A 26,502-nucleotide genomic window follows, 5' to 3' on the forward strand; every position below is an offset into this window, starting at 1 on the left:
TGCAAGGTTGTCGGGTTGTTAAGGTCATAACAGCAGTCTTTATGATGAAATGGAGGTAATGATTCGTCATGCTCATTTTAGGAGGGAAATATCACCTCATTGTTGACATTGCTGTCTTAGTTTTGAGAGCAGAAATGTACTACAAAACTAGAAAGTTCATAGAACATCTTACCCTATGAGTGTTGAAGTATGCAATTCAAATTGAATATAACAATGATTCTAAAGGTCTTATAAAAAAATTCTGGAAGTACCCAACGAGTGAGCCAGTAATCACCATGGGTGAAAACTATTTGCAATGCATTCTGCTCGTTATAAACAACAGGTTCTTTGGACTGATCATTGCGTGTAAGTTAGTTATATGTCGATAAAACGTTCCCAGTCTTCTGAACACACAGTAGTACTTAAACTGGAAAAACATTAAAAAAAAATTTTTTGCCTTTATTTCTCTTCAATGGCTTAATGGATTATTTTAAAAATAATTATTTTAATCCTACACTTCACTGTTTGTTCGTATCACGTTAAAATGGCATTTTTGAGTGAAAGTGCCATTGTCACGATCTGTTTATGGGTGCTCCATAAAACAGGCTTCTTGTGTAGTTTATTTTTGTGGTTTAAGCCAAAAAGTAAGAAGTCGACTACAATTTTAGGTCACATATTGATGTGGGATTGAGTGGAACATTTTACATGGAAGGTATTTAAGTTTTGGGATTTAAAAAAATTTATTCATTTCCTTACTAGCTTCATACTCCAAGTACAGGAGTCAAATATTTAATAAGCAAATGCTGCAATTGCACTATGTGACGTCACTGATTTGTAAACGTTGTGTGTGTGTGTGTGTGTGTGTGTGTGTGTGTGTGTGTGTGTGTGTGTGTGTGTGTGTGTGTGTGTGTGTGTGTGTGTGTGTGTGTGTGTGTGTGTGTGTGTGTGTATTTTTTTTTAAAATAGGTTTGACTTGGCGCTTTAACATTTTTAGGAGGTTAGTGTTATGACTCATTCCGGGAACTTGAGGATTCCAGCGCGTCGCCTCTTGGGTTTTTATTTACTGTCAACGAATAAAGCCTTTTTGTTGATTTGTTCAGGATTTTGATAAGATTCAGGTGGTGGTGGACAGACAAAAATATTGAAAAGTATGAAGCATGCGTTTATTGGACCTACACGTTTTTTTTGTTTTTTTTTTAAAGTTAACATGGTCATTGACTTGCATGCAATGCTTTCACTTTGAAAAAACTCCCTTCGAATGGTCTGGCAGGAGCTTCCTGAGAAAAAATTGAAACGTAGGGTTGATCGACGCAGTTTCGATCCACTATGGCCTAAAATGTATTCAAAACCTGCTTCTGTTACCATATAGACTGAACTTTGTTTCATCCATTATTTTATTTTATTTCTGTCCTACCCATTGCCATTGTGGAGTAAATAAATGCTCCTTTTATGAAGCTTGATTGCAAATTTCATTTTAGACTAACATACTCCATTGAAAGTATCATTGTTTTCGGGGAAAATTGGCTTGCAATTTGACACCAAGTAGTATGGCACACCTTATTTTGCTGAATTGCATTTGTTCTTCCAGATTTAGTAGTAACAGAAACATGCAATTGATTCTTGTGACATTGATTTGTTCTGCCCCACCCACCCCACCCCCCCAACCTCCCTTTTTTGCAGCGGGTATGAGCAATGCGGTGCCAGCACAACGGGAGAGCAACTTGCCCTTGGGGAAAGAGAATGTGGTGGAGCAGTACCAAATGGAGGATGAACAACAGCAGCACCAGCAAGGGGACGATGCTGTCGCTTCAACAGTTGACAATGCGGGCTTGCCGGGGCACGCCATTCCCCGCCGTCATGCACCCATTGATGAGCTAGTACGCCAAGGCTCATTCCGAGGCTTTCCAGCACTGCTGCAGAAAAGCTCTCCCTTCAAACGCAACCTGTCGGTCCGTCTCAATGAACTCCCATCAACGCTACAACGTCGGACAGACTTTCATCTCCTAAATAAAGGTGCGTTCTGCACGTTGTTGCGCTGCTCTTTCATGCTCACCATCATTTTGTCGTTTGATTATCTTATTTTGCATCGTCATGGTTACTTCATTCCAGATGGCAAATTACTTTATCATGAAAGTACACTTTTAGAAAAGCAACACAAAATCTGATGAGCATACTATCGACAGAATTGTGGTGAGACGAGCCGACACATCGATGAGAATTTTATTTGGTTGGCTTTTGTATCCGAAGAAGGCCTTTCAAGTAAAACATGCAAACTACCTGGTGAATTTGTTTACCGTGCAGAAACTGCTTCCCAGACAGAAAGTAGTATAATCTGGTGTCAAGGAACTTCAAAGAAGAGCACTTGCTTCCTACATTCCAGGCAGGAATTTGGAATTTGTTCAGAGTGCCGGCGATAACTCACTTACTCTTCACGAAGGACACCGTGGGATCTTTATCTTCCACCAACTAATGCCTGCAGACGCGATTCCCGTTTAACATCCATCCGAGGGATGGCACACACATTGATTAATCACCCTGCCTGTGAAACACCTGGATGACAGTTTATAGCTGGGGTTGGGATTCGAACCAAGGCGAGGAAACTTGGAGACAAATGTGCATACCTCAAGGCTATTCTACCAGCCCAGGCAAGCCTTTAAAACAGCAGTAAAAACATTCCCCAACTGACTGGTAATTGAAAATAAGAGAATTTTTGATGTTGTGCAATGAGTAAAGGGAGTCAAAGCAAAGTACAGTAGACCTTCGTTTTGTCAAACAGGTACATTCTTTTTTTATTTCCTTTTTTGTTTTTGGCTACAAAGTCTGGGCTCATGGGGTAGCTAGAATATAGAACAAATCTGGAAGGAACAGTAGAAAGAGGGCAGGGATGAAGGACAAAATAGAGGGTGACCTTTTTCTATACATGATCTCAGGCTCGGAGTGGAGCTGCCTCACACGTGGACACACAGACGAACATACACGACACAACACAAGACTGTTGTATGAGACGAGCACAGCCACTTAGCTTGGTGGAAGTGTTATGACTTCCTGGGATACTGTGGGTATGAGCAACACCACAACAATGGTGCCGCTTTTCTCACTGCATTGAGCAGGGCATTTCCTCCTACCCATGGATGTCAACCTCTAGGGACTGTCTGTGCTCTTAACCTTTTAAATGCTGAACATCAAGCAAAGAAGCAGCACATACCATTTTTAATGTCTTTGGTATGGCTCGGCCGGGGTTTGAACTACCGACCTCCCAGTCTCGGAGTGGATGCTCTAACCATGACGCCACCGAGTTAGACTCGATGACGCCATCGAGACTTGGAGAAATGAGGGATGTGGGGAAGAAAGATGGGAAGGGAAGGGATACACGGGTGGACAAGGAAACTCTCAGGAAGGAAAAACTGGAATTTGGAAAGAAGTGGGCTTGGGGAGGGTGAATGAGGGTAGGAAAAAAAAATCATGGTTTTCGAATGGTTAGGTGATCTGAGCTGGTCGTGAACAGCTGTCTTGGTGACCTGGGTGGAAGAATGAGATAGAAGAGCATGTGGAATTTGATTCCATAGGTGGGGAAAAAAGAACAGAAGGAAAGAGTGGAGGTGAAAAGTATTCTACATTTTGGGAGTTTCACCAGAAGGGGTGAAATTCCATAGGTCGGGGAAAAGACCGCGTGTGCCCTGCAGGAACCTCTGGTGAACAAACACGGAAAGAGCAGAGGGTGCAAGACTGAAAAGGCAGTGGTAAAAGACAGAGTTTGGGTGGCTGAACTTCAAGAGGATTCTTAAGAAAGTAGATTGGGGGGTTTGCTAGATGGTCCTGACAGAGAGAGAGAGTGAGAGTGTGAGATTTGTCAGGATTGAAAGACATACCCAAGTGTTTGACCAGTTTGTGATTCTATCAAGATCTGAAGAGCGGGAAGAGGCTGCATCCTACCTATCTGAAGAATGAGGGATGTCACGGCAGAGAATGGAGTCATCAGCAAATGCATAAAGAGAATTTTCCAGAGAGTCAGAGAGTGTTAATGCAGATTAGAAATAGGACTGGACCCAGAACACTGCCTTGGGGCACTCCAGCCTTAACACTGAGTGGAGATGAAAATTTTGTTGAGAGCCACACGTCGGCTACGAGAGTCGAGGAAGTCAGTAAACCATGTGTTTGACCTTAGATGCCCTAGGCAGAGAGTTTAGAGAGCAAGGTGCGATGCCAGACTATCGAAAGCTCGAGATATGTCTGCAGATATGGCCCTGATCTCATGTCTGAAATCGAGGGCTTCCATCCATTGTTGGGAGAGTGGAAGCAGCAAATACAGGGTAGAGTGACCTGGTCTGAATCTGAATTGGTGTTCTGATATGAGGTTGTTTGAGAAAAGGAAGGATTTCATATCAACTGCGATGATGGATTCCATGACCGTGCTGATGATTGTTAGTGAGCTAATCGGTCTGCAGTTAAGGTGATCGGTTTTTGCATTTTGTTCATGTAATGCGGTGATGTCGGCTGACTTCCAAGCAGATGGAAGATTACTGAGGGTAAATGACAGGGTGAATAGAGCAGAAACAGGAAGTGCAAAAGTAGCGGAGCAGGTTTTGAGGACACGTGAGCTGATGTCGTCTGATCCAGTAGCAGAATCAGTCAAGGGTTACCAGAAACTTCTCCACCTTCACAAATGCAAAGTAGTAGTTGGGTGGGTACAGAGATCAAGGAGTTTGGCACACAAGATTTGGAAGCAAACACAGAATTTAGGCATTCGGCCTTCTCACGAGGGGAGTCTGCTGTGGTGCCATTTTAAGTGAGGGAAGAGATGGAGCGGGAGCATACTCCAGAGACAGATTTGAAAAGACGCCATCAGGTTTTAGAGGAGGGAAACCAGTTTGCAAGTTCAATCTTGAGCTTGGACAGATGTTGTTTTTCTGGGTCGCCTGAGAGCAGACACGCACTTGTTGCGGACTTTGTGTAATGATTTTAAATTGCCTTCAGTTGGGTTTGCCTTCCAGGAAGAGAAGGCAAGTTATTAAAAAGCAACTGCCTCGCAATAGGATTCATTGTACCATGGGCTGGAGGATGGGTAAGATCATTGGAGATGAGATGGGATACATCTGTGCATATGGGAGAGCAGGTTTTAAAAAGCTGAGAGGGGGCGGAACAAAAGGGAAGTTGAGAGGGGGGCAGGACGAAAGGGAAGTTTTGAATGGGTGGGGTGAGGAAGAAGCTTTGAGGGGCGATGCAGAAAGAGGAGACATGAAGTGGATGGATGCTGAAGAGGGTGAAACGTAGAAGGCATGTGGTTGGAAGGACGTGAGCATGCCGGGGATGTTGGGGGGGAGAGCACTGAAAATGAGGGGTTTGACACCGTTAAAGGATGTGAAGGACAATTTATTCTTGTGAGCAGACAACCTCTGCAAACTGGACTTCTCAAGATTCCCAATCTGGACATATGGAGACAGACATTATGGGAGGGTGGAAAGTATGATTGTTGTAGGCATGGAGGAAAGTGGCGCTGTAGTTATGGGAGGAGGGCTGATGAACCAAAAACGTTTAGGTTTGAGACAGGTTTGGAAAATAATCCAAGGGTGAATAAGGAGAAGAGGAATAAGTCGTGATGATGATGAAAAAGAAGAAGAAAAACATGTGGTGTGCTCCGAATGGAGAAACAAGGAAAGTGGAACATTTTAAAATGTATTTAAAAGCTTTTAAAAGAAGAACCATTTCATTCAATGAATAGTGTTCAGTTTGGAGATATTTGAGAAAAGGAAGGGATAAAGAATGTGAAGTACAGGAAGTACAGGCACATTGAACTCGTGTGAGAGAAATGAAATGGAAAGAGGCACACAACGTCAGATAAGAGACGGAATTTGCATGCCAGATAGCTGAGGACTCGACCTGAGGTGCACGGACACAAATTCGACAATAGAGCACAACAAGGTTCAGTTTAACACGGGAAATTGGGCGAAAACACAAACAGTAACAACGGGATGAAAATGTAACAGACACGACAGATCCGGTCTGGAAAACTTAGCTTTGATGAAGTGGAAGAAGGAATTGCCGATCCAACGTACACATGCAGCGGACCCCGAACTAGAGATGTTTTAAGTATTATTCTTAAGCAGGGATTATTAATCTTGACTTTGTTTGTTGACTTTTTGCGACATGCTTTTCATGGCACAGCGAATGCGCTACATTTTTGTGTACAAAATTTAAGCTTATGGAAGGAAGAAAGTAGACTGAGAGTAAAAAAAAAAATAGACAACATGCAGTAAGCAAGATAATGAGGAGAGAGTGGTGTATGAAACTTGGTAACCTGCAAACATGAGGGTCAAGTTAATGGGGGGAAGAAAGGATTATGGATAGGGATAGGAATGAAAAAAAATCTCAGTGTACCCCGAACTTGAAACGCTGGAAGGAGCAGTTTGATCAATTGAACAGCCTTGGGAAGGCAGTTGAACAAATGTGAGAAAAGAGGAATAAAAAAGTGGAGGTATGCAGACTGTGAAATTTAGTTGGTTTTTCTAGGTGGGGGTCTTATTGTAAAAGCATGCACATCTTCAAGGAGCTGTGGGTGGGGGTGGTGGGCGGTTGGAGGGCTGAAAGAGCAGGAGCTAAAAATCTGAAGAAATGTAAAAAAAATCCCTTTTATAGGGGGGTGGTTCAAAGTATGAAAGAGAAAGTTGATGCAGAATTGAAGTACAGCACAGAGTCTGGGAAAGTAAGAGAGGCGCTTCTATCATCCAAACAGTTTTAATGAGAGCGAAGTCGATGAAGCGAAGAGTATTAACTGGAGTTTTAACTGGAACTAATAACTTGACTAAAGCGAAGAGATGACCAAGTCTTTTTCTCAGGTCACGCCCTTTCTCCTTACCCTTCCCCAATACAGCATAATTACATTAAACCTGTAACTTGGTACAAACCAGTGAGGTTTGGTATCAAATTAACGGTTTTAACCTGTACGATGCAATACTGATTGTTATAATTGCATGTTGTATGTTCCCACGTTTAACGTGGTCTAACTCGAGTGAATGCAATGGCGTGCCATCGCAAATCCCCACGTTTCCTACATCAAGCAAAGTTGAGAGATGGCAAAAAATTATACCGGGAATTGACCAGCATCAAATTTTGAGTTAAAAAAAAAAAATCTTCTGTTGTGACCCGAAGTCCCCAACCCCCAGGGCATGAACCGGCTGTCAAAAAAAAAAAAAATAAAGTTACATTTTGCATGCGTCTTGCATATACTAGTACGATACAAAGTATCATTTAAAATGTATAAAGTAAAATGACCGTTTTTGCAGCCATTTTTCCCTGCTGTGCAGGGGTTGGCTTTTTCGTGAAGCAATGTTTTATGGCCGGATGCCCTTCCTGACGCCAACCCTGGTCGCCTCTTACGACACACAGGGATATGGTACACCTATTCTAACCGGGGCATACACCGGGACCAGTACACTGGCACTCATTTCGCCGACCTTGGAAGGATGACAGGCTGAGTCAACCCCCTGGTGTTAATTCAGCAGCCAACGGGGCTTGAACTCAGGACCCTGGGATCCCAAGCCACCACCCTAACCTCTAAGCCAACACCAGGCTACAAAGTATCATTTAAAAATGTGCCAATAATTGCATTTTTTTGGTATTTGACCTTTTGATCCCTCCTCAGGGGGCCAAATATTATACTCCTCTCACACCTTCATACCATGTGGTGATCATAACTACCAAGTTTGCTGAATTTCTACACATTTTTAGAAGGAGATAGCGTGACGGACGTATGGACGGACAGATCCCAATTGCGATAGCCTCCCGTTTTATTTATTCATTTTTTTTTTTTTTTAAGCGTGGGGATAACAGCGTACTTGTAAAAATAATCAAAAACGCTCTCAAAAGAAGAGCGATTTATGCTGAAAATTCAAAAACAAAATTAAATAATTATGTCTATCTCAGATTATTAGTCCTCTACCGGGTTCACTTCCCCATACCCTTTAACGTCAACTGAAACTTGGTACATTCCTTTGTTACAAGTGAGAACAAGTTCGAGTTTCAGGGCGTTTTATCAACTTTTCACGGTTATGCCCTTTTTGGACTCGGAAAATATCACATCGGTCGGGGACATGCCTTGCAAAGCAGTTCTTGCTCTTGTTTTACTCATGACCTCACAGTAAATGTAAAACGGCACTGAGTATGACTCGTCATCAGCCAGAGCAGCAAGGTTGCCATGTTCCGACAGCCATTTAAACAACATTGATATGCAATCAAACACAAGATTAATGCTATCAATAAAAACATGGGTAAACAATTATGCAGATTGGCTTTACGAAGGCGGCAACAGAAAAAGTTTGGTCCATCCGAAAGCCGGGACGAACCGTCTGGGTAAACGCTCAGAGTTGCGGTCTTATAAAATGAACACGACATTTGCTTATGAGCAAATCTATGGAGGTCGTGGTTGAGGTGACTTGAGATGGATTCGGGTCCATCAAAATGGATTTAATTGAAATGCAAACGTTGCAGTCCTCTGCCACACGTATGGAATGGCAATGCGTACAATCATAAAAGCTCCGTGTGAATTCCAAACAATGGCAGAGATTCTGAATTGTTGAATCGCCTTTCGGGAAACCCTTGTAAATTAGAACAAAAGTTTTTTGATGGAATGAATTGTGGAGTTGTATTTGGAATTGCATCATTGTGGAAGCAAGGAAATACGGCAATATTGGCAAGGAATGCTGACCACCGTACACAAATGAGCGAACGGACCCCGATGCTTTCTACTTCAGTAATATTCGTACAGTATGTTTCTCTAACCGTTCAGTTTCACTCAATTATGTTCCTTTTAATAGTCAAATCAAATAAAACCAACAAAATTGACCCTGAATGCTATTGAAGTAAACGCTGTTCATTCAGACAAAACAAACAGACATTTAATTATATTTGGCTGAACACGGTTCGTTTTCTCGATTCCTTTTAACCATTGGTATAAAAAATTCCAATCTCTCTGGCCTCTTTGTGCCAGCCATGGTGGTGTAGTGCGCTGTGGAGCCCAGAAGAAAATATGTACATTTATTTTTATTGTGGACGGCACCCCAGAGGACGACGCTGCCCAGGAGGAAGAAGAGAACTGCAGTTTAAAAGAAGAAAACCAAGAGAGGCTCTCGGGAAGGAGGTCGAGCAAGTGGTCCACGGACAAGCTTGTGAGGAAGAGATTATTGTGGTTCGCTCTGCAGAAGTTTTGGGATAGACCCAAGCTGGTATTGCACTGCCCTTGGAGAGGAGAAGAAAGACCTCAGCATTTCGAGGAGGAGGAAGAAGTGCCGACTAGGAGGCCTCGTTGGGGGAAAAGGACAAAGACGACCACATGGCCTGTTTGAAGGCCTCATTGCTGGCCCTCCTCATGGCTGTTTTACTTTGTCTTTGGACAATATCAGCACTGGCTCTCATCTCGCTCCTGGTTTCTTAAAGCGGGCTGCATCGAGTCCTGCATCCACCCTGGGCATCGTAGATAAAGGGAAGTCCCGCTTTCATTATTGTCTTGTCCGAGTATGATCTGTGGTACCCAATGGTTTAGGTTTTGCATTCTTTTTTTCGGCTCACCATTGTATGTATATATATATATATGTATGTATATATATATATATATATATATATATATATATATATATATATATATATATATATATATATATATATATATATATATATATATATATATATATATATATATATTGGCATATTCCCATTTTCCTCTTTGTGTCTTTTGACTTGCTTGGTTTGTACCGTTTATGATAGCTTCTTGTTTGACGCTCTTCCCTGTATTTTGCTTTTCAAATAAACATTTTAAAAGGTGAGAAAATGTATTTCAACCATCTCCTTTCTATGTGTGTGTGTGTTGTCAATTTTCGCTCATTTGGGTGACCTTGGGAAATGATTAAGTAAAGCAGAGTAATTATTTAATGCAGTGCAATAAAAGACCGTTTGGACCATCTCTCAGTACGAAAGGTCCCGGCTCTGAGGAATTCTGTATTAACGGGTACTCGGACATGACCATGTGTATATATATATATATATATATATATATATATATATATATATATATATATATATATATATACATATATATATATATATATATATATATATATATATATATGTATATATATATATATATATATATATATAGTATATATATATATATATATATAGTATATATATATATATATATATATATATAGTCTGGTCACCAGAGCCTGGTGTTGGCGCAGTGGTTAGGGCAGCGGCTTGGGATCCAAAAGGTCCTGAGTTCAAGCCCCGTTGGGCCACTGAATTAATACACCAGGGGGTTGACTCAGCCTGTCATCCTTCCGAGGTCGGCAAAATGAGTACCAGTATACTGGGCCGGTGTATACCCCGGTTAAAATAGGTGTACCATATCCCTGTGTCGTAAGAGGCGACCAGGGTTGCGTCAGGAAGGGCATCCGGCGTAAAACATGTGCCAAATCAGTATGCGGATCATACGGATGATCCGCTGTGGCGACCCCAAACGGGAGCAGCCGAAAGAAGAAGAAGATATATATATATATATATATATATATATATATATATATATATATATACTGTACCAGTCAAAAGTTTTGACACATCTACTCATTCAAGGGTTTTTCTTTATTTTTACTATTTTCTAAATTGTGAAAACATCAAAACTATGAAATAACACATATAGTGGGGCAACTTAGCATAACAATTGTGCATTTTGTGAGGAAAGCACCAAATTTGGCACACTCATTGCCTATCATATTATGAACAGATTTGGATACTGGGCCATCTCAAATTCAGCCGCTGATGGCTGTGGCAGCCATTTTCCACTGTCATCAAAAACTTTGAGATGGCCCAATATCCAAATCTGTTCATAATATGATAGGTTACGAGTGTGCCAAATTTGGTGCTTTCCTCACAAAATGCACAATTGTTATGCTATATTTAGCTCAGTTGCCCCACTAATATGGAATGTTGTGGTGGCCAAAAAAGTGTGAAACAAATTACAATTTATTTTTATGTCATCTCGAACGAGATGACCTAATAAAAGCAGTCTTGATGTCCGTACTTGCCCATTTTTTTCTTCCAATTTTCTTGATATTTGATATGTGGGTAGATGTCTGAGGGATGCACGACGGTATGACCTTTGACCCGATTTTGAAGGTCAGGGTCACTCCAAAGTTGCGAAATCGTCCATTTTCAAAATCTATCTCCTCCGCCGTTTATGATCTGATCTTCGAAATTCCTTCGGATGCTGATAATATGGAACAATATCTAAATTTGGTCAGGCTGGTTTTTTGAAATTCGTCCTGGTTATCGAGTCACGTGTCTTCATAGTTGGAAAAATCGTCGATGTGATACGGTCAAAAAAAAATTCGCCCTATCTTGATGAAACTTGGTATGTCGGTAGGGGTCGATGAGTGATGCACGATGGTATGACTTTTGACATGATTGAAGGTCAAGGTCAAGGTCCCTCCAAATTTGCAAAATCATCCTTTTTCAAAATCTATCTCCTCCGCCGTTTGTGATCCGATCTTCGAAATTTCTTCGGATTCTGATAATATGGAACAATATCTAAATTTGGTCGGGCCGGGTTTTTAAAATTCCTCCTGGTTATCGAGTCACGTGTCTTCAAAGTTGGAAAAATCGTCGATGTGATACGGTCAAAAAAATTTCGCCCGACCTTTTGAAGACACATTGATCATAAATGTTCCAAATCAACCATTTTCAAAATCTATATCTGGATAACTCAGAAATGTAGTTTGATTTCTGAGGTTTTCTATCCTTTTTACTCCCGGGCTTTCGCCTGTACGTTGAACCAAAAGACAAGACGACATCGAAGCCATTCTAAGCCGATCAGAGATCCACATCTGCAGAGCTTCAGAGATGACCGGCACCCCCAACCAGGGGTAATTTTATATTTTATATTCTTCAAAGTAGACACTCTTTGCCTTGACGACAGCTTTGCACACTCTTGGCATTCTCTCAACCAGCTTCATGAGGTAGTCCTGGAATGCTTTTCCAACAGTCTTGAAGGAGTTCCCACATATGCTGAGCACTTGTTGGATGCCTTTCCTTCACTCTCTGGTCCAACTCATCCCAAACCATCTAAATTGGGTTTTGGTCAGGTGATTGTGGAGGCCAGGTCATCTGATGCAGTACTCCATCACTTTCCTTCTTGGCCAAATAGCCCTTACACAGCCTGGAGGTGTGTTTTGGGTCATTGTCCTGTTGAAAAACAAATGATGGTCCCACTAAGCGCAAACCAGATGGCATGGCGAGAGGGGGGTGTGAGAGGAGAAATAGAGGGGTGAGACGAGGGGAGGGAGGGAGAGAGGGGTGAGAGAGAGGGGCGTCACAATTCAAGACAGGGGAAGCGAGAGGGGGGGCGTCACAATTCTTCTTCATTTGATATGACGTCACTATTGACGCTGGAGACCTGAAGATGTTTCCCAGGTGTTTCCCAAGTTATGGCCATTTATGATGCGGTTGGTCCGATCTAATTGAAATAATGCCCCAATCCAGTCATCGTTTACGCACCTACGGGCCCGTACTAGTAGTAAAAGTAAAGAAAAACCCTTGAATGAGTCGGTGTGTCCAAACTTTTGACTGCAACTGTATATATAATTATTATTTTTTGATTATCGTCAATTAAGCATTTTAACTGAATGCAAGAAAATCAGACATCAAAGGTTCCAAGTTTGAAACGTGATCCTGTAGGCTTGTGTAAGTGTTTCTTTCTGACTACGTGTATGTTATTTCATCCTGGTTTGTAATGATTGAATGTTTCACCACTTTTATCATTCGGGCTTTCTCCAAATAATCCTCAGTTTTGCTTTTGTTTTTGGTCTTTAAGCAACTCCTTATTTTTGATAAGAATAAGCAAACAACATAAAAGTTTAATTTTTTTTGGAGGGGGTAAGGGTGCTTAGAGGAAATTTTATTGACCTCTCCTCTATTACAAGATGATAATTATTATTGGTGAAGTTGTTGACTTGCTTACCAAATTATTGCATTGGCTCTGCATTGAGAAGGTTAAACATCAGGTCGAAAGTGAACTACCGTGTGTCAGCCTTGAAATCCGATTTGTACATTCTCACTCCTGAGTCCTCACGTGTCGTATTCATTCATAAGCTTCAAAGTTTGCAAACTTTGTTCATTTAACTATTTTATAAGTATGTATAACATCTTATGACAGTTTTCAACAATTGCCATTTCACTTGTCTATCTTCAAGGCAGGATGGGTATTTACTTCTCCTGAATGGTGATTCTTCAGCTTTTTAACTTTATGTAAATAATTTTTTTTTCATCGTTCAAGGCCTGCTTTGCCCTAACCGCATCCCTCTCCCCTCGACACAACCTCACACTCCACCCCACCCCCCCTCACCATAACCCCACAACCCCCTCGCTGTACTCCCACAATAATGGCCCATCTCTCCTTTTCTATGCAATGTCAAGCTCTTAAAGTTGAAAGTGTGTTTAATATATTAAAAGTGACAGGGATGATGGGTCTGTCCTCCAGTTCCCGAAGCTGAAACCTCTGGAAGAACCCAGGATCAAGTGAACAATGGTGATGGGGAGATGCCTGGTGATAGCATCAATGCTCTGTGCTCTCAGATTTCCATGGCCTTCAGTCCTGAAGACCCGTTTGTCGGAGTCCCCATGTCTCGGCCTGCCTTCGAGCCTACAGATCTGCGTAAGTCTAGGCGTAGATATGGCAAGAGCTAACCATAAAGTTTGCAAACTTTCTCTCCTCTTTATAGTCATCAGGTTTCATCTTTGGCTAAGGGCTATTGTGGTTGGCCAGTGTGAAATGCACAGAATTGTAGAAAAATTATGTTTTACTACAAAGCATTTACAATATACAAAAACGGAATTGTCATCAATTGCTGGTAAGGATTTCCAAAGGCTTTGAGACTGGACAGAGCAAGAGAGAACAATTCGCTGATCATGCAAATGAGTGAGCAGGACTTTATCGACATTGGGCGGTAAGGGCCTCTCCACTTAGCCTGATCTGATGGAAGAATCTTGTTTTATTCTTAACCCTACATTTTAACCCTTCACCACTTGATACCGCCGTCATCGCCTTCCATTCGTGCATCTAGCTTTGAAATGCCTCTCAAAGTAAATATTCTCTCTCGGAACTTATTTTTCTATAGTTGTTCTCGTCATGGGAAAAGCACTTTTTTATGCAACCCCATCAAGCATCATGAAAATTGCATTGAGACAGTGGGATAGAAAAGCTCGAAGGTAAAGATGACAGCTGTCATTTTATTCCACCATTTTTAATGTTTCCTTGAACATGTGGACTCGAGGTAACGCATGAGTACTGATCTGAAACATTTTTTTTTTGTGGCACGACAGTTGAGTTGTTACTGTGCTCTCAGGTCCCTGGATCTGGCTGGTGTCAAACACAAATCTAACTGAAACTGATGTGTGACAGTGTGGACGAATACACTGCACCCTGGAACAGCTTTTAGAGGGGCTGTTAAGCCATCAGATCGCTCTTTTGTCATTTGAACCAAAATTATCCCAACAGACCTTTCAATAGTAGGCTCTTGGGTCGACACGACACAGCCTGCCGGTGGATTGTGTAAGATTTAGATGATTGGTGAAGTGCAAATTGAATGAATGAGATACAAACTTTAAGCACGTTCCATTTCTCATTCCATTGCATGCTTCTCTGACTAGAATTTGATTTGGAATCAAGTCTACTGATTGTAGATACGATTGGAATACACAAGATATGGCTCAGCTGCTGCTGCATGTATAACAACAATACCCTGTGGATCCTGCTTCCACCACCCCCACCCCCCCCCCCCCGTGCTCCCTTTATTCCACCACGGCATTTTTCAACATTAAGGATTTTTTTATGTTTTTTTCCTTTGATATGGCATACAAACTTTTGTACCATTGGATCATTCAGATCCAAACAATAGAGTGAAAGAAAGCAAATAGCCAGGTTTATGCAACCCCATCAAGGAGATTATGTATGTATATGTATATGTATATGTATATATATATATGTATATATATATATATATATATATATATATATATATATATATATATATATATCCTGGTGTTGGCAAAGTGGTTAGGGGAGCGGCTTGGGATCCAAAAGGTCCTGAGTTCAAGCCCCGTTGGCCGCTTGAATTAATACACACCAGGAGGTTGACTCAGCCTGTCATCCTTTCGAGGTTTGCGAAGTGAGTACCAGTGTACTGGGCCCGGTGTATGCCCCGGTTAGAATAGGTGTACCATATCCCTGTGTCGTAAGAGGCGACCAGGGTTGCGGCAGGAAGGGCATCCGGCGTAAAAACCAAGCCAAATCACTATGCGGATTATACGAATGATCCGCTGTGGCGACCCTTAACGGGAGCAGCCGAAAGAAGAAGAAGAAGAGATATATATATATATATATATATATATATATATATATATATATATGAACTGTCGGACCCCCACTATTTGCGGGGAATACGTTCCTGATAAATGTCGGAGCATTATTTCGAAAAAGAACTTTTTTTTTTCTTTACACCTGGTCTCAGCTTTTGGAAGAGTGACACAGAACAAACTATAAGGGCACTCGTTCGAGCGCATACCTCCACCACGTAATGCCTGATCCACGAGAACGTATTGGGCCACATACATTTTTTGAAATATCATGCTGTATATCGTTTTTGGCTCTCTCAATGGTGAAGAATCACTTTGAAAATTAAATAATTCTCGTATCCAGATCCTGATTCGGATCTTCACCAAAATGGAATCAATTTGCCTTGGTTACACACCCAACCTGTCCCCCGAGTTTCATCCGAATCCGTCCACAACTTTGAGATATCGTGCTATATATTAGTTTAGCCCTATCTCTCAATGGTGAAGAATCACTTGATTCTCGTAGTTTGATCCAGATCTTCACCAAAATCTAATCAATTAGTCCTTGCCACACAGACAACCTGCCCACCAAGTTTCATCCAGATCTGTCTTCAACTTTTTGATATCCTGCACACAGACAGACAGACAGAGACAGACAGACAGAGAGGTGAAAACATCACCTCCTTCACCTTCGGTGGTGAAAATAACCAGGACACAACATAACAAATGGAACAGCACGAGAAAGGGGAAATGCCAACAGCAGGGTGGAGGGAGTAAGTTGATGGAGACGGACAAACAAGGGATGCAGGTAATGATGGGGGGGAAAGGGAAAATGCAAAGGGTGGACAATATGGATACGTAAGCAGAATTGTAATTTTTGTCAAGGAGAGAGGAGAGGCTGCCGCCTCTCTTTTAGAAGGATGAGTGATGTCACGGTAGAGTGTGGAATCATCAGTACAAAGATAAAGAGGATTTCCCAGAGTGTCAGTGAGATCATCGATGAATATTAGGAATAAGATGGTGCCTAGAACACTGCCTTGGGGTGCTCCAGCCTTGATCGGGAGAGGAGATTGAAGAGTTCCATTGAGAGCCACACGTTGACTACGAGATTGGAGGAAGTCAGTAATCCATGAGTGGAGTTGGCCTTGGATTTCATAGGCAGACAGTTTGGAGAGCAAGGCAGGATGCCAGATTGTATAGAAAGTTTGGGATATGTCCAGAGAGATGGCCCTGATCTCATGTCTGATATTGAGGGCCTCCACCATTGTTGGGAGAGTGGAAGCAGCCTGTCCAAGGTGGAGTGACTAGGTCTGAATCCAAATTATTGATCTGAGACCAGGCTGTTGGAGAAAAGGAATGATTTTTTGTCAACTGTGATGATGGATTCCATGACCTTGCTGATTGGAAGTACAGTAAGCTAATTGGACTATAGTTAAGGGGATCTGCTTTTGCACCCTTTTTGGCTGTTGGCTGATTTCCACTTTCCCAGTGGATATATGAGACCAGTCCTGAAGTGGAAAAATAAAAACTAGAAAGAGCAATCAGAGATTGCAGACCCTGACCAGGACTTCTTTTGTGTGGTGTATTTCATGTGGTGTTTGTGGACTGGTGTGTTACGTAATCAATAATAGACATAACTAGAACTGGCACTTTATAACTGCTGGCAGTGATGACCCTGTACCAAAACATCCCGCTTTGATTGCACACCTGACCCTGACCCATGACGTTTTTCATTATTACTCAATTGAATATAGAAAGGGATTAAAATAAATTCAATTCAAATCAAATGGAAGACCAAATAGGTACAGTTCTGCATTGGAGTCATCTGAAGGAACCCGAACGAACAAAAACCAAAGATGAAGTCATCAGGAGGAACCTGGATAGGATTCACGTTTCAGCTGCTACTCCTCCACCCTCAAACCCACTCAGGCACAGCCAAGTGAGCCTTTTTCCAAAAAAAAAGAAAAATCAAAAAGAACCCAGATCAAAAAAAAAAAAATTCTCCTGGCTGCCAGACCATGTGGCCGATCAAGTTGCAATTTAAAACTTATTCCCATCACGACTATATCATAATTGTGAAGTTTCATGTCGATTTGATTAAGCGGTTCCAGAGAAAATATTATTTAATATTACTCTTCAATCCAATATGGCTGCCAAACCATGTGACTTATCAATTATTCCTTTACAAACTTGTACACCCAAAGCTTGGGGAACATTTGTTTGACGTTTCCCTTAGATCTGTCCAGCCGTTCTGGAGAAGATTTTTTTTAAACTAGGTTTTCGAGTAAATCAAATATGGCTGCCATACCATGTGACCTGACATCATATGTGTGAACCTTTTGATCCTCATGGATAGGCGGTCATATGTGTAAAGTTTTGCCTCAATGTGTTCATCCATTTAGGAAAAGAGGATTTTTAAAGGTTTTTATTTTTTTAACAATATGGCTGCCGAATCATGTGACTGACGTCAAAATTTTTTCTCTGGACCATTTTATCCCAAGATGACCCTCAAAAATTTTCATACTGATCAGATGTAGCGTTCTAAATATGCAACAATGACGTTGTAACGAAGGCACCTATGACGTCATCAAAAACACACTTATTTCCCATGAGGAGTACTTGCCATGCGCCAAGTTTCAATTTTTTCCTTGGTGTGGTTTCAGAGATAGAGGTCCAAAGTTTTCCCGTTTTTCCAACATGGCTGCCACACCACGTGACCTTGTGACGTTATAATTATGATTAAAACATGACACGTATGAGTAGTCGCACCTATGGCAAAAATTTTTTGTCTCAATCCGACAAGCGGTTGTGGAGAAAAACACGAAAGTTCTGTGCGGACAAGCAGACTCAAACGCAATACCCTCTCCTCTGGAGAGGGTTCTAAGAAAAAAAACCACACTAATCGGCGAAGTGCGAATGTAGATGTAGGTCATGGAATCCATCCATGTTGACATAAAATCATTCCTTCTTCAACAACCTCATCTCAGATCATCAATTCGGATTCAGAACCGGTCACTCCACCTTGAACATGCTGCTTCTACTCTTCCAACAATGGATGGAAGCCCTCGATATCAGACATGACATCAAGGCAGTCTCTCTGGACGTATATCGAGCTTTTGTTACAGTCTGGCATCCCGCCTTGCTCTCCAAACTGTCTGCCTATGGAATCCAAGGTCAACCCCACTCGTGGATTACTATCTTCCTCCCCTCTCCAAGTCAACTTGTGGCTCTCAACGGAACCCTTTTATCTACTCCTCCCTGTCATGGCTGGAGTACCCCAAGGCAGTGTTCTCAGCCCCATATTATTCCTGATCCTCATCGATGATCTCACTGTCTCTCTGGAAAATCCTCTATCTCTTTGCTGATGACTCCACTCTCTGCCGTGACATCTCTCATCCTTCTTCGTCCAGTCAATGTAGCAAATTTGAGGGAGTAACCCACCACTAATTGCAAAATAATTGTTTCCACTGCAGTGCATTTCGGTAAGACCCGCTAATCACCATACTAAAAGTCCGAAAAAATCCCAGCATGGGAAAGTAGTTTAATTTGCATAATATGCAAATTCACTTCCGCCATAAGAGAAAATTCAGATTTTCACTATAACTTTGCATCTAAGTACTGTATCCGATTGAACCGTAACCCTAACCCTAACTTGTATTGTTTCTGCTCTGTTATTTCATGAATTACAGATTGCTATGGCTGAGTGTGTTTTCTGCGAGAAGAGTTTAGAAGATGGTCAGGATACTGCAATCCTACGAGAAAAGGGGAGCGAGAGTATCAACAGGGCCAGTGAGCAGCAAGGAAGTAGTATATTTACTCAAAGGTCAGCGAGTACACACAGAATGCCGACGGGTTTTCACTCATCCACAGACGATTGCAAAGGCACAGTAAAAAGTAACTGAACAAGATCAGCCCTCACTGTGTATCCTTCGTTCAGAAACGCCAACGTTCAGTTTGGAAAAGCACTGTTTGTTTTGCGGTGAACCAGCTACTTACAATGAGAAAAAGCGTGATGGCATGGATGTCTATCCTGTAAGAACCACATCATTCCAAAATATTGTCTTGCATTCGTGTGCACAAAGGAAAGATGAATGGTCTACGCTTCTTTCAGGCAGAATTGCATATGCTCAAGACCTAATCGCAGCCGATGCAGTTTAGCATCAAAGCTGTAATGTCAACTTCAGGACTGGGAAGCAGGTTCCACAGCAACATTCCTCTGGACTAGGTAGTGTTGCAAAGAAACAAAGGCTTGGCAGACCCAAAGAAGCAGAAAGATATGAAGCATTCTTGTTGGTTGCAAAGGACGTGGAGGAAAATGATGAACAGATTGTAATAACAGACTTGATTGAGAAAATGGAGACAGGTCTTTTGGGTTCAGAGTTTGCATCTTATGGCTTTACACATATGAAGAGTAAACTCATGGAACATTTTGGTGACAATATCATTATAACCGAGCTGGATGGGAAGTCAAATGTTGTAACTTTTTAGACGAACAGCAGCAAATATTCTCCATGACTTTTACAAGGAACAGAAGAAAGAGGACCCCAATATTGAGAAAATACGAATGATAAACACAGTTGCAAAGCTTATCAAGAGTGACAAAAAGGCAGTTGACTCTTCTAATGATGTATATCCAACCAGAGAACAGATGTCATCAACAGAAGCAGCTGTGCAGTTCATTCCACAGTCACTACTGATGTTGTTGCAAGGTTTGTTCGTTGGCAAAAACACTGATCTGAAGGTAGCATCAATTGGACAAGCTATAATGCAAGCAACAAGGCCAAGAGTCATTCTAGCCCCATTGCAATTTGGACTAGCAAATGAAATGCATCATCAGTTTTCATCCCGGTTCATCATAGATACTCTTCATCAACACGGCTTCAGTTGTTCCTATTCTGAAGTGCGGAAGTTCGAGAAAAGTGCCGCTCTTGCACAAGGGGCAGAGTTGCCTGAGCCTGGATCTGGAGAGTTCATTCAGCATGTTGGTGACAATGTTGAGCACAATATAACAACTCTTGATGGCTTTGGAGCATTCCATGGAATGGGGATTATTTCCACTTTCACACTGGGAAAGCTGCTTAGTAAACCTGTACCTAGAGTATCAGTGACAACAGATGACATCATAAAAGTGGGAAGGATCAACATCAAAATTTTCAAATCTCAGCACACAGGACGTAATCCATTGACGTATAAAGAACTGCAGGCAATGGAAGTGCACGATCCAACATATCACATCGATCTTCTGTGGGAAGTGGCATTTGTCCTTCGTCTGAAGAGGCCAGCATGGTCAGGTGTGATGCAGACACATCTCCCGCTGCACCAGAGAAGTTGACCAAGATATTCAGGTGTAACTGCAAGACCAGGTGTAGCACCAGCAGATGCACCTGCAAGCGTATCCCCATTGACTGTACATGGATGTGTGGGGTGTGTAAAGGTGTAAGTTGTGCTAATTCATCTCGGGTGGAGATAGATGATGGCAGTGATACTGATTGACATGTTACCTGAAAATTCATTAAGAACACTAACCACATTACCGATTAGCAGTGAAAACCTGTGTTAAATGTATCTGATCGTCTAGATTGGGTGTCACCACTTTAAGTATTTCAGGTATTACTTGTTGCTCTTTTAGTTAATTTTTCATACTTGCTTTTATATGACTTTATTGTTTGTATCAGGCACACGGATGCAAAGTTATCTGACATTTTTGATTTTCTCTAATTGCTAAAAGTTAACATGCATATGTTATGCAAGTTGTATTCATAATATGGGTTTGGATACTTGTTCCTTATATGGAAAATAATAGTGAAAATTAGTAATTTCTCTAATTCCTGAAACAAATTTGCATAATATGCAAATTATGTTTAAAATATTAATTTGCAAATGTGCCTATCATGTTCCTTGACCTTGAAAACATGGGTTTGGACACTTGGTTTGCTTCAATTGGGAACTTAGACGCAAAGTTATAGCGAAAATATGAATTTTCTCTTATGGCGGAAGCTAATTTTCATATTATGCAAATTACACTACTTTCCCATGCTAGGATTTTTTTAGGACTTTTAGTATGGTGATTAGGGGGTCTTACTGAAATGCACTGCAGTGGAAATGATTCTTTTCCAATTCGTGGTGGGTGAAGATACTAATTTGACTGGACTGTCTGACAGACAGGCAGCAGCCTCTCCCCTCTCCTCAGACCTTGACAAAAATCATAAATTTGACCCCAACATTCATGCCTTTTTTTTTTCAGGAAGGTATCCCGCTGCGAATTGCGGGGTCCGACAATGTATATGTATATGTATATATATGTATATATATATATATATATATGTATATATATATATGTATATATAATGGGTTATTGCTGAATGTTTGCCCCACCCTGAAACACGGAAACGCTCCTCGGAGAGAGAAAGTTCTGTAAAAGTTCCTTCAAATTAATCCAAATTACGGGGAAAATTTTTTTTCAATCGGACCCCCCAAAAAAACAGTTGAACCCGGGTAGTGTATAAGCAACACACCACTGCCTCGATTACACCAGTAAAAAAAAAAGAAATTGCTGTTAAGAAATGTATAACCTCCCACTTGAATTCTTTCAACAAACTCAAGAATAAAACTCTTCCCTTTTTTATGTCGTGGTATTTTCCCTCGAACTTCTGCTATCAAGGTATAATGTACATTGTGGGCTGCTGCAAGTGGTATTGCTGGCTAAAGGTGCGGCTGTCCTACTGATGTAATGCCCTCTGTTGGTTAGACCAGGAATTTGTAATTTACTCATGGTGTCCACGGTAGCTCAACACCTCTTCATGAAGGATACCATGGCATCAATAATGTCCACCAACTAATGCTGGCATCCGCGATGCCCAGTTTAATGGACATTCGAGGGACAGCACACTCACTGATGCCTTGCTCTGCCTGCGAGACCAGGATGACAGTTTGTAGCCGAGCCGAGATTCAAACCCAGACTAGCCAGCTCAGAGGTGAGTGTGCGTACCTCTCGGCCATCCTGCCAGCCCACGTTGTTGGCAATACACCAGAAAGTCGTTTTGTTGGATTCAACTCCGTTGGAAATCAAAGCCGCAATAAGTTGGCTCAGAGATGACAGAAATATTAACTGAGCTCTCTCGTGTTGAATAGCAATGAAAGATAAATTGTTTTGTAATAATTACATACGTAACAGGATGTAAATTCAACACGAGTGTTACAGCTTCCTAATGTATCTTCGCTTGGATATAAACAGGCGAACTCTATTATTATTATAATAATCATTATTATTAATATCATATTTTAAGGTTTTAAAAAAGGCTTATTTAAGATTTTCGATGAGAAATGACATTGGTCTTGCTTGGTAACCCACCAGGATGATGGTAAATCGGTCAGCATGGGATGATACAAAAAGGGTTACAGCTCCGTATCTATCCATAATGCAACAGGTCTTTGTCATAAAGCACCTGCCAAGCATGATATAAAGGAACTGGTGCAAAGAAAATGGGAAATTGTTTTATGCAGAGCCTTTTAGCCGAAACATGGTAAAAACTCGATGTGGCGGGATTGCTACCACGATTGCATTTTATCTCCTGAGAATTTCTTGAATTTGGAACAAAAGCTATGTGTAGATCTTGCAGCTGTTTCATCAGACTGCACCCCCCGTCTTTACCCCCCTCCTTTCCTCGTTTCTTTTTGTAATGCTTCCCAGCTCAGCAACTGCCTTCTGCTACTGGCAACACCATGCTTGCCAGTAACCCTACCCCCTCACTCACCATAAGAGAGACCAACCCCTGGCTGAATGCACCTTCTGCTCATTCTATTCCAATAGGTACCCAAATGCTTGTTGCTTCGAGCTTTTCAATTAAACAACTTAGAATTCGCTCTTTAGAAATGTCATTTTTAAATTCACTTTCTAATTATGACGACATCAACTGATGCCTGATGTTTGTCCACCTTTTATTGTCAACCCCCCCTTTGCCCTCTTCCATCCCAATTTTGTGCCGATTTAGGTAATATCGTTGGAACTCCGTTTACAAACTCTGTCGCAGCATCTCGTGGTGTCCTTCACACTGGGCATCGTCGAACACAATCTGAAGCCGAGCGCTGGCTTGAGCAAGTTTCCAAATCGACCCAGGGGCCTGTGCCATTCCCTTCTGCATCCGCCAGCCCCAGTGCCGTGTTTTTACCCCAGCCACCACAATTTTCTTTCCAGCAAGCTTCCGTTGTTGCCGCTGGTGTTCAAAATGGAACGATGACGCAAGCCACTCCCGTTGCGTCATCCGTTGTCGGACCACCAGCCTCGCACGTCACCGCCCGACCATTCGGCACGGCTGCAGCAAAGGCAACTCGCAACGTGCAACTCTCTGCTCTCTCGTTGCCATTCGCCGGTGGGCGTAAAGGAACAACCACACTGGCCAATGGTACCGTAGGTACCAGTGACGCCAAATTTGAGGCACAGTGGGCTTCATTGGAGAACCGGCACAGGCACGCTATCGCTCCACCATCACCTCGTGCTACTCCATCTCCCACCAATCCCTTCTGCAGTGATGTTCAGAAAACGTTTGAGATCCGCATCTGATTGTTGCATTGCTGCATCTCCATGTTTTCATACAAAATAACCAGAAGGACTAAAATATATAATTATTTGTTTATCTCTGCATTTTCTTGTTGCTTCAACATATTCTTATAACCTCTTTGCATTACAGTTTGTCCCCCCCCTCCCCCTCCCCAATTAGCCATTGTGCTGCTTTCCCCAGATTTTATTATTACATTATTTGCACAAGAAACAGGTAGTGTCAGTTAACAAAACATTGTAACACATATCAAAAAAACAAAAAACTTCAACCTGCTTTTCTCTCACCTCGAACCTTCTCGAGGTCACAAACTACGTTTGCAGTTGGGAAGTGTTGCGACGCTTGTAGATTCCACACATAATTTTCGCCGGTTGATTTTTGTTTTCTCGCTTTCAAATTATATTGACCACCGCAGTGTGAAAACTATATCGGTCTTTCGTTGGAATTACGACTGTCGCTCGAGGGTATAAAATAGGTCATTTCCCAATGCTTCAAGGTATAACACTACGTGACTGGCTGGACAAGAGCCAAATATCGGTTGCCAGTTAAAATTTCTTCTGTTCACAAGTGAGGAGGTAGTTTTTAACAGTTGCAGGTAAATATGGGATGGTTCATTCTACTCCCGAGCTTCAGGCATCGTCACGTACTTGCAAAACAAAACAAAAACGGTTTGTCGTTGCTCGCCGCTCCCGTGGCGTGGCACCTTGTCGAGCGTCGTGCCCGTGCATCGTTCTTGCGCTGGGGGTAACCTCAAAACTTCCAATCATTGACCAAATTTGTCAACGCACTGTTTTCTTTCCCCCGATCGATCGAGCTTCATTTTCATGAAATTAGTTTAACCTTTTTAAAAGGGGGTTTTGCTAAGTGAATGAGTCGACGAAGAATGGGATGTTTTGGTGAAGAAGAGCATTTGAACAATGTTCCATTGTTCTTCTGCAAATATGCTGCTCGTCATTTATTATTTTATATTGAACATTCCCAGGATTTCTTGGTCCCGGAATCTGTCGCTCTTGTTAAAATACGATAAGCTTGCTGGGAATGTTTTGCTCAGGAGGAACTTTAAAGGATTTCAAAAGGGGATAATACTGTATTTTTTTTTTTTTTTGTTCACTACGGATGTGCCGTTATCGTTTCCAGAAGATGCAGCTTACAACTTCATCTTCATTCTGCTGAAATATTTATCACAGTTCTTTTTTCCATGTTTCTTAATGATCGCCACATCCTCGTGGCAATACATCTCCCCCACCACCCACCCCATTAAAGTGTCATCAGATTTGACCGATATAATGCCAAAAGTCGCGCCATTTGTACACGTAACGTTAAAACGCCAAAAAAGAAGAGGTTTGCGTCGCTACTGTAAATTGTTTGGAGCATGTTTGGTCGAGGTATTCGAATGATCCATCAGAGCATCATTTTTGAGGGGGGGAGTGTCTCTGGCGACCCCATCATAACCTCTGATTTGCTTCAATGCCTCCCTGCTGTATATGTACACATGCAAAACATTTGCAACAGCTGTGTTTCTTTTTGAGATGTAGCCAGTTAATGAATTTGTATTTCGGTAAAGTTAACATTTATATATTTTAATATGAAGTCCTTATGTATCGCATACGTTTAACTGGCAATGCCGTTTGTGGTACAATCACTATTTTGGAATCTTTGAGTGTTTCAGCTTTTAATCTTTATAAGCATTTTCTATCAAAAGTAAAACCACTTAAACTGCACTAAATATCCTCACCGGTCACTTAAGAGATCATCTGCAATAGGAGAGACTGCGTGGCTTTGTCAAGTCCTTACGTCTCTAGTCGTGTAATAAAGGTTTTGTTTTGTTTTTTTTCCACTTCTCTGTTGGGTTTTGTTGTGTCGGTGTTGCAGTCTATCGAATCAGCATAAAGCAACTCGGTAACAGCTGCTGTTCAATGAATGACCAGCAAGCACTACTCGAGCACAGAGCACCAGTGTTGAGGAGAAAGACATGCCCAGGTAACTATCCTGTCGTACGGTTTAAAAAGGAGAAGCGAATCGCATGTTTGCACGACTGGGTATAATTCTGATTAGAAATGGGACAAGTAAAAAGCACTAAAGTTAAAACTTTATTTTCATCCATATTGTGGCATTGGGTACTTGAATGGCCGTAAAGATTGGTGAACATTTGGCAGACATTGATATTTGTGGATCAAGCAAAGGAAGGGTCAGGGGGTCGTGGATGCATGTGCCTAGCTCTGCGGCCTGGCGCAGCTGTGGCAGCAGAACAGAGTGAAGTAATGATTGTCGCAGAGCTTTGCCTGCACAATCAGCTTGCAGTTTGCCAGATCAAGTCGGTCCACACAGCCAGCATGCTCGCCCCACGCCAGAAAAGGCAACAGACCGCCGGGACTCGTCATGTTATGTGTGGGGGCTGAAAGCACCGTGGCAGGAAGGGAGGAAAGGAAGAACCACTGAGTGCTAAGCAGAAGCGCCCACATGCAAATTTCTAGCCATTTGCATTGTTGCTTGAAAGCAAAAATAATGAAAAACACTTGCGTTTAAACATGTGTTTGCTGTCACCGAGTTTGAAAGGGTCACCCTGCTGCTCTTCCCACCCCCTTTCCCTCGA

General features: G+C 41.8%; 2 protein-coding genes across 19 annotated transcripts in view; one reads left to right on the forward strand and one right to left on the reverse strand.

Moving 5' to 3' along the window:
* The window catches only part of NUMB (NUMB endocytic adaptor protein), an 81,401-nt gene extending 56,399 nt beyond the window's left edge, over positions 1-25,002 (forward strand). For 7 of the 8 annotated variants that reach the window (XM_085896152.1, XM_085896153.1, XM_085896147.1 and 4 more), the window contains 4 exons: positions 1,660-1,992; positions 13,502-13,675; positions 23,045-23,164; positions 23,346-25,002. In XM_085896152.1, the coding sequence (XP_085752278.1) occupies positions 1,660-1,992; positions 13,502-13,675; positions 23,045-23,164; positions 23,346-23,914 (1,196 nt within the window). In that variant the 3' untranslated portion in view covers positions 23,915-25,002. The remainder of the gene's footprint in view (positions 1-1,659; positions 1,993-13,501; positions 13,676-23,044; positions 23,165-23,345) is intronic. The other variant, XM_085896154.1, reaches the window with a different exon arrangement.
* The window catches only part of LOC147020629 (papilin-like), a 210,456-nt gene continuing 208,930 nt past the window's right edge, over positions 24,977-26,502 (reverse strand). For 7 of the 11 annotated variants that reach the window (XM_085896135.1, XM_085896136.1, XM_085896142.1 and 4 more), the window contains one exon: positions 24,977-26,304. In XM_085896135.1, coding sequence (XP_085752261.1) covers positions 26,123-26,304 — 182 coding nt within the window. In that variant the 3' untranslated portion in view covers positions 24,977-26,122. The other 4 variants (XR_015061900.1, XM_085896144.1, XM_085896143.1 and 1 more) reach the window with 3 other exon arrangements.

Source organism: Eptatretus burgeri, chromosome 9 (genome assembly GCF_056783735.1).
Source record: "Eptatretus burgeri isolate ZD-2024b chromosome 9, Ebu_testis_v1, whole genome shotgun sequence".
NCBI lineage: Eukaryota > Metazoa > Chordata > Myxini > Myxiniformes > Myxinidae > Eptatretus > Eptatretus burgeri.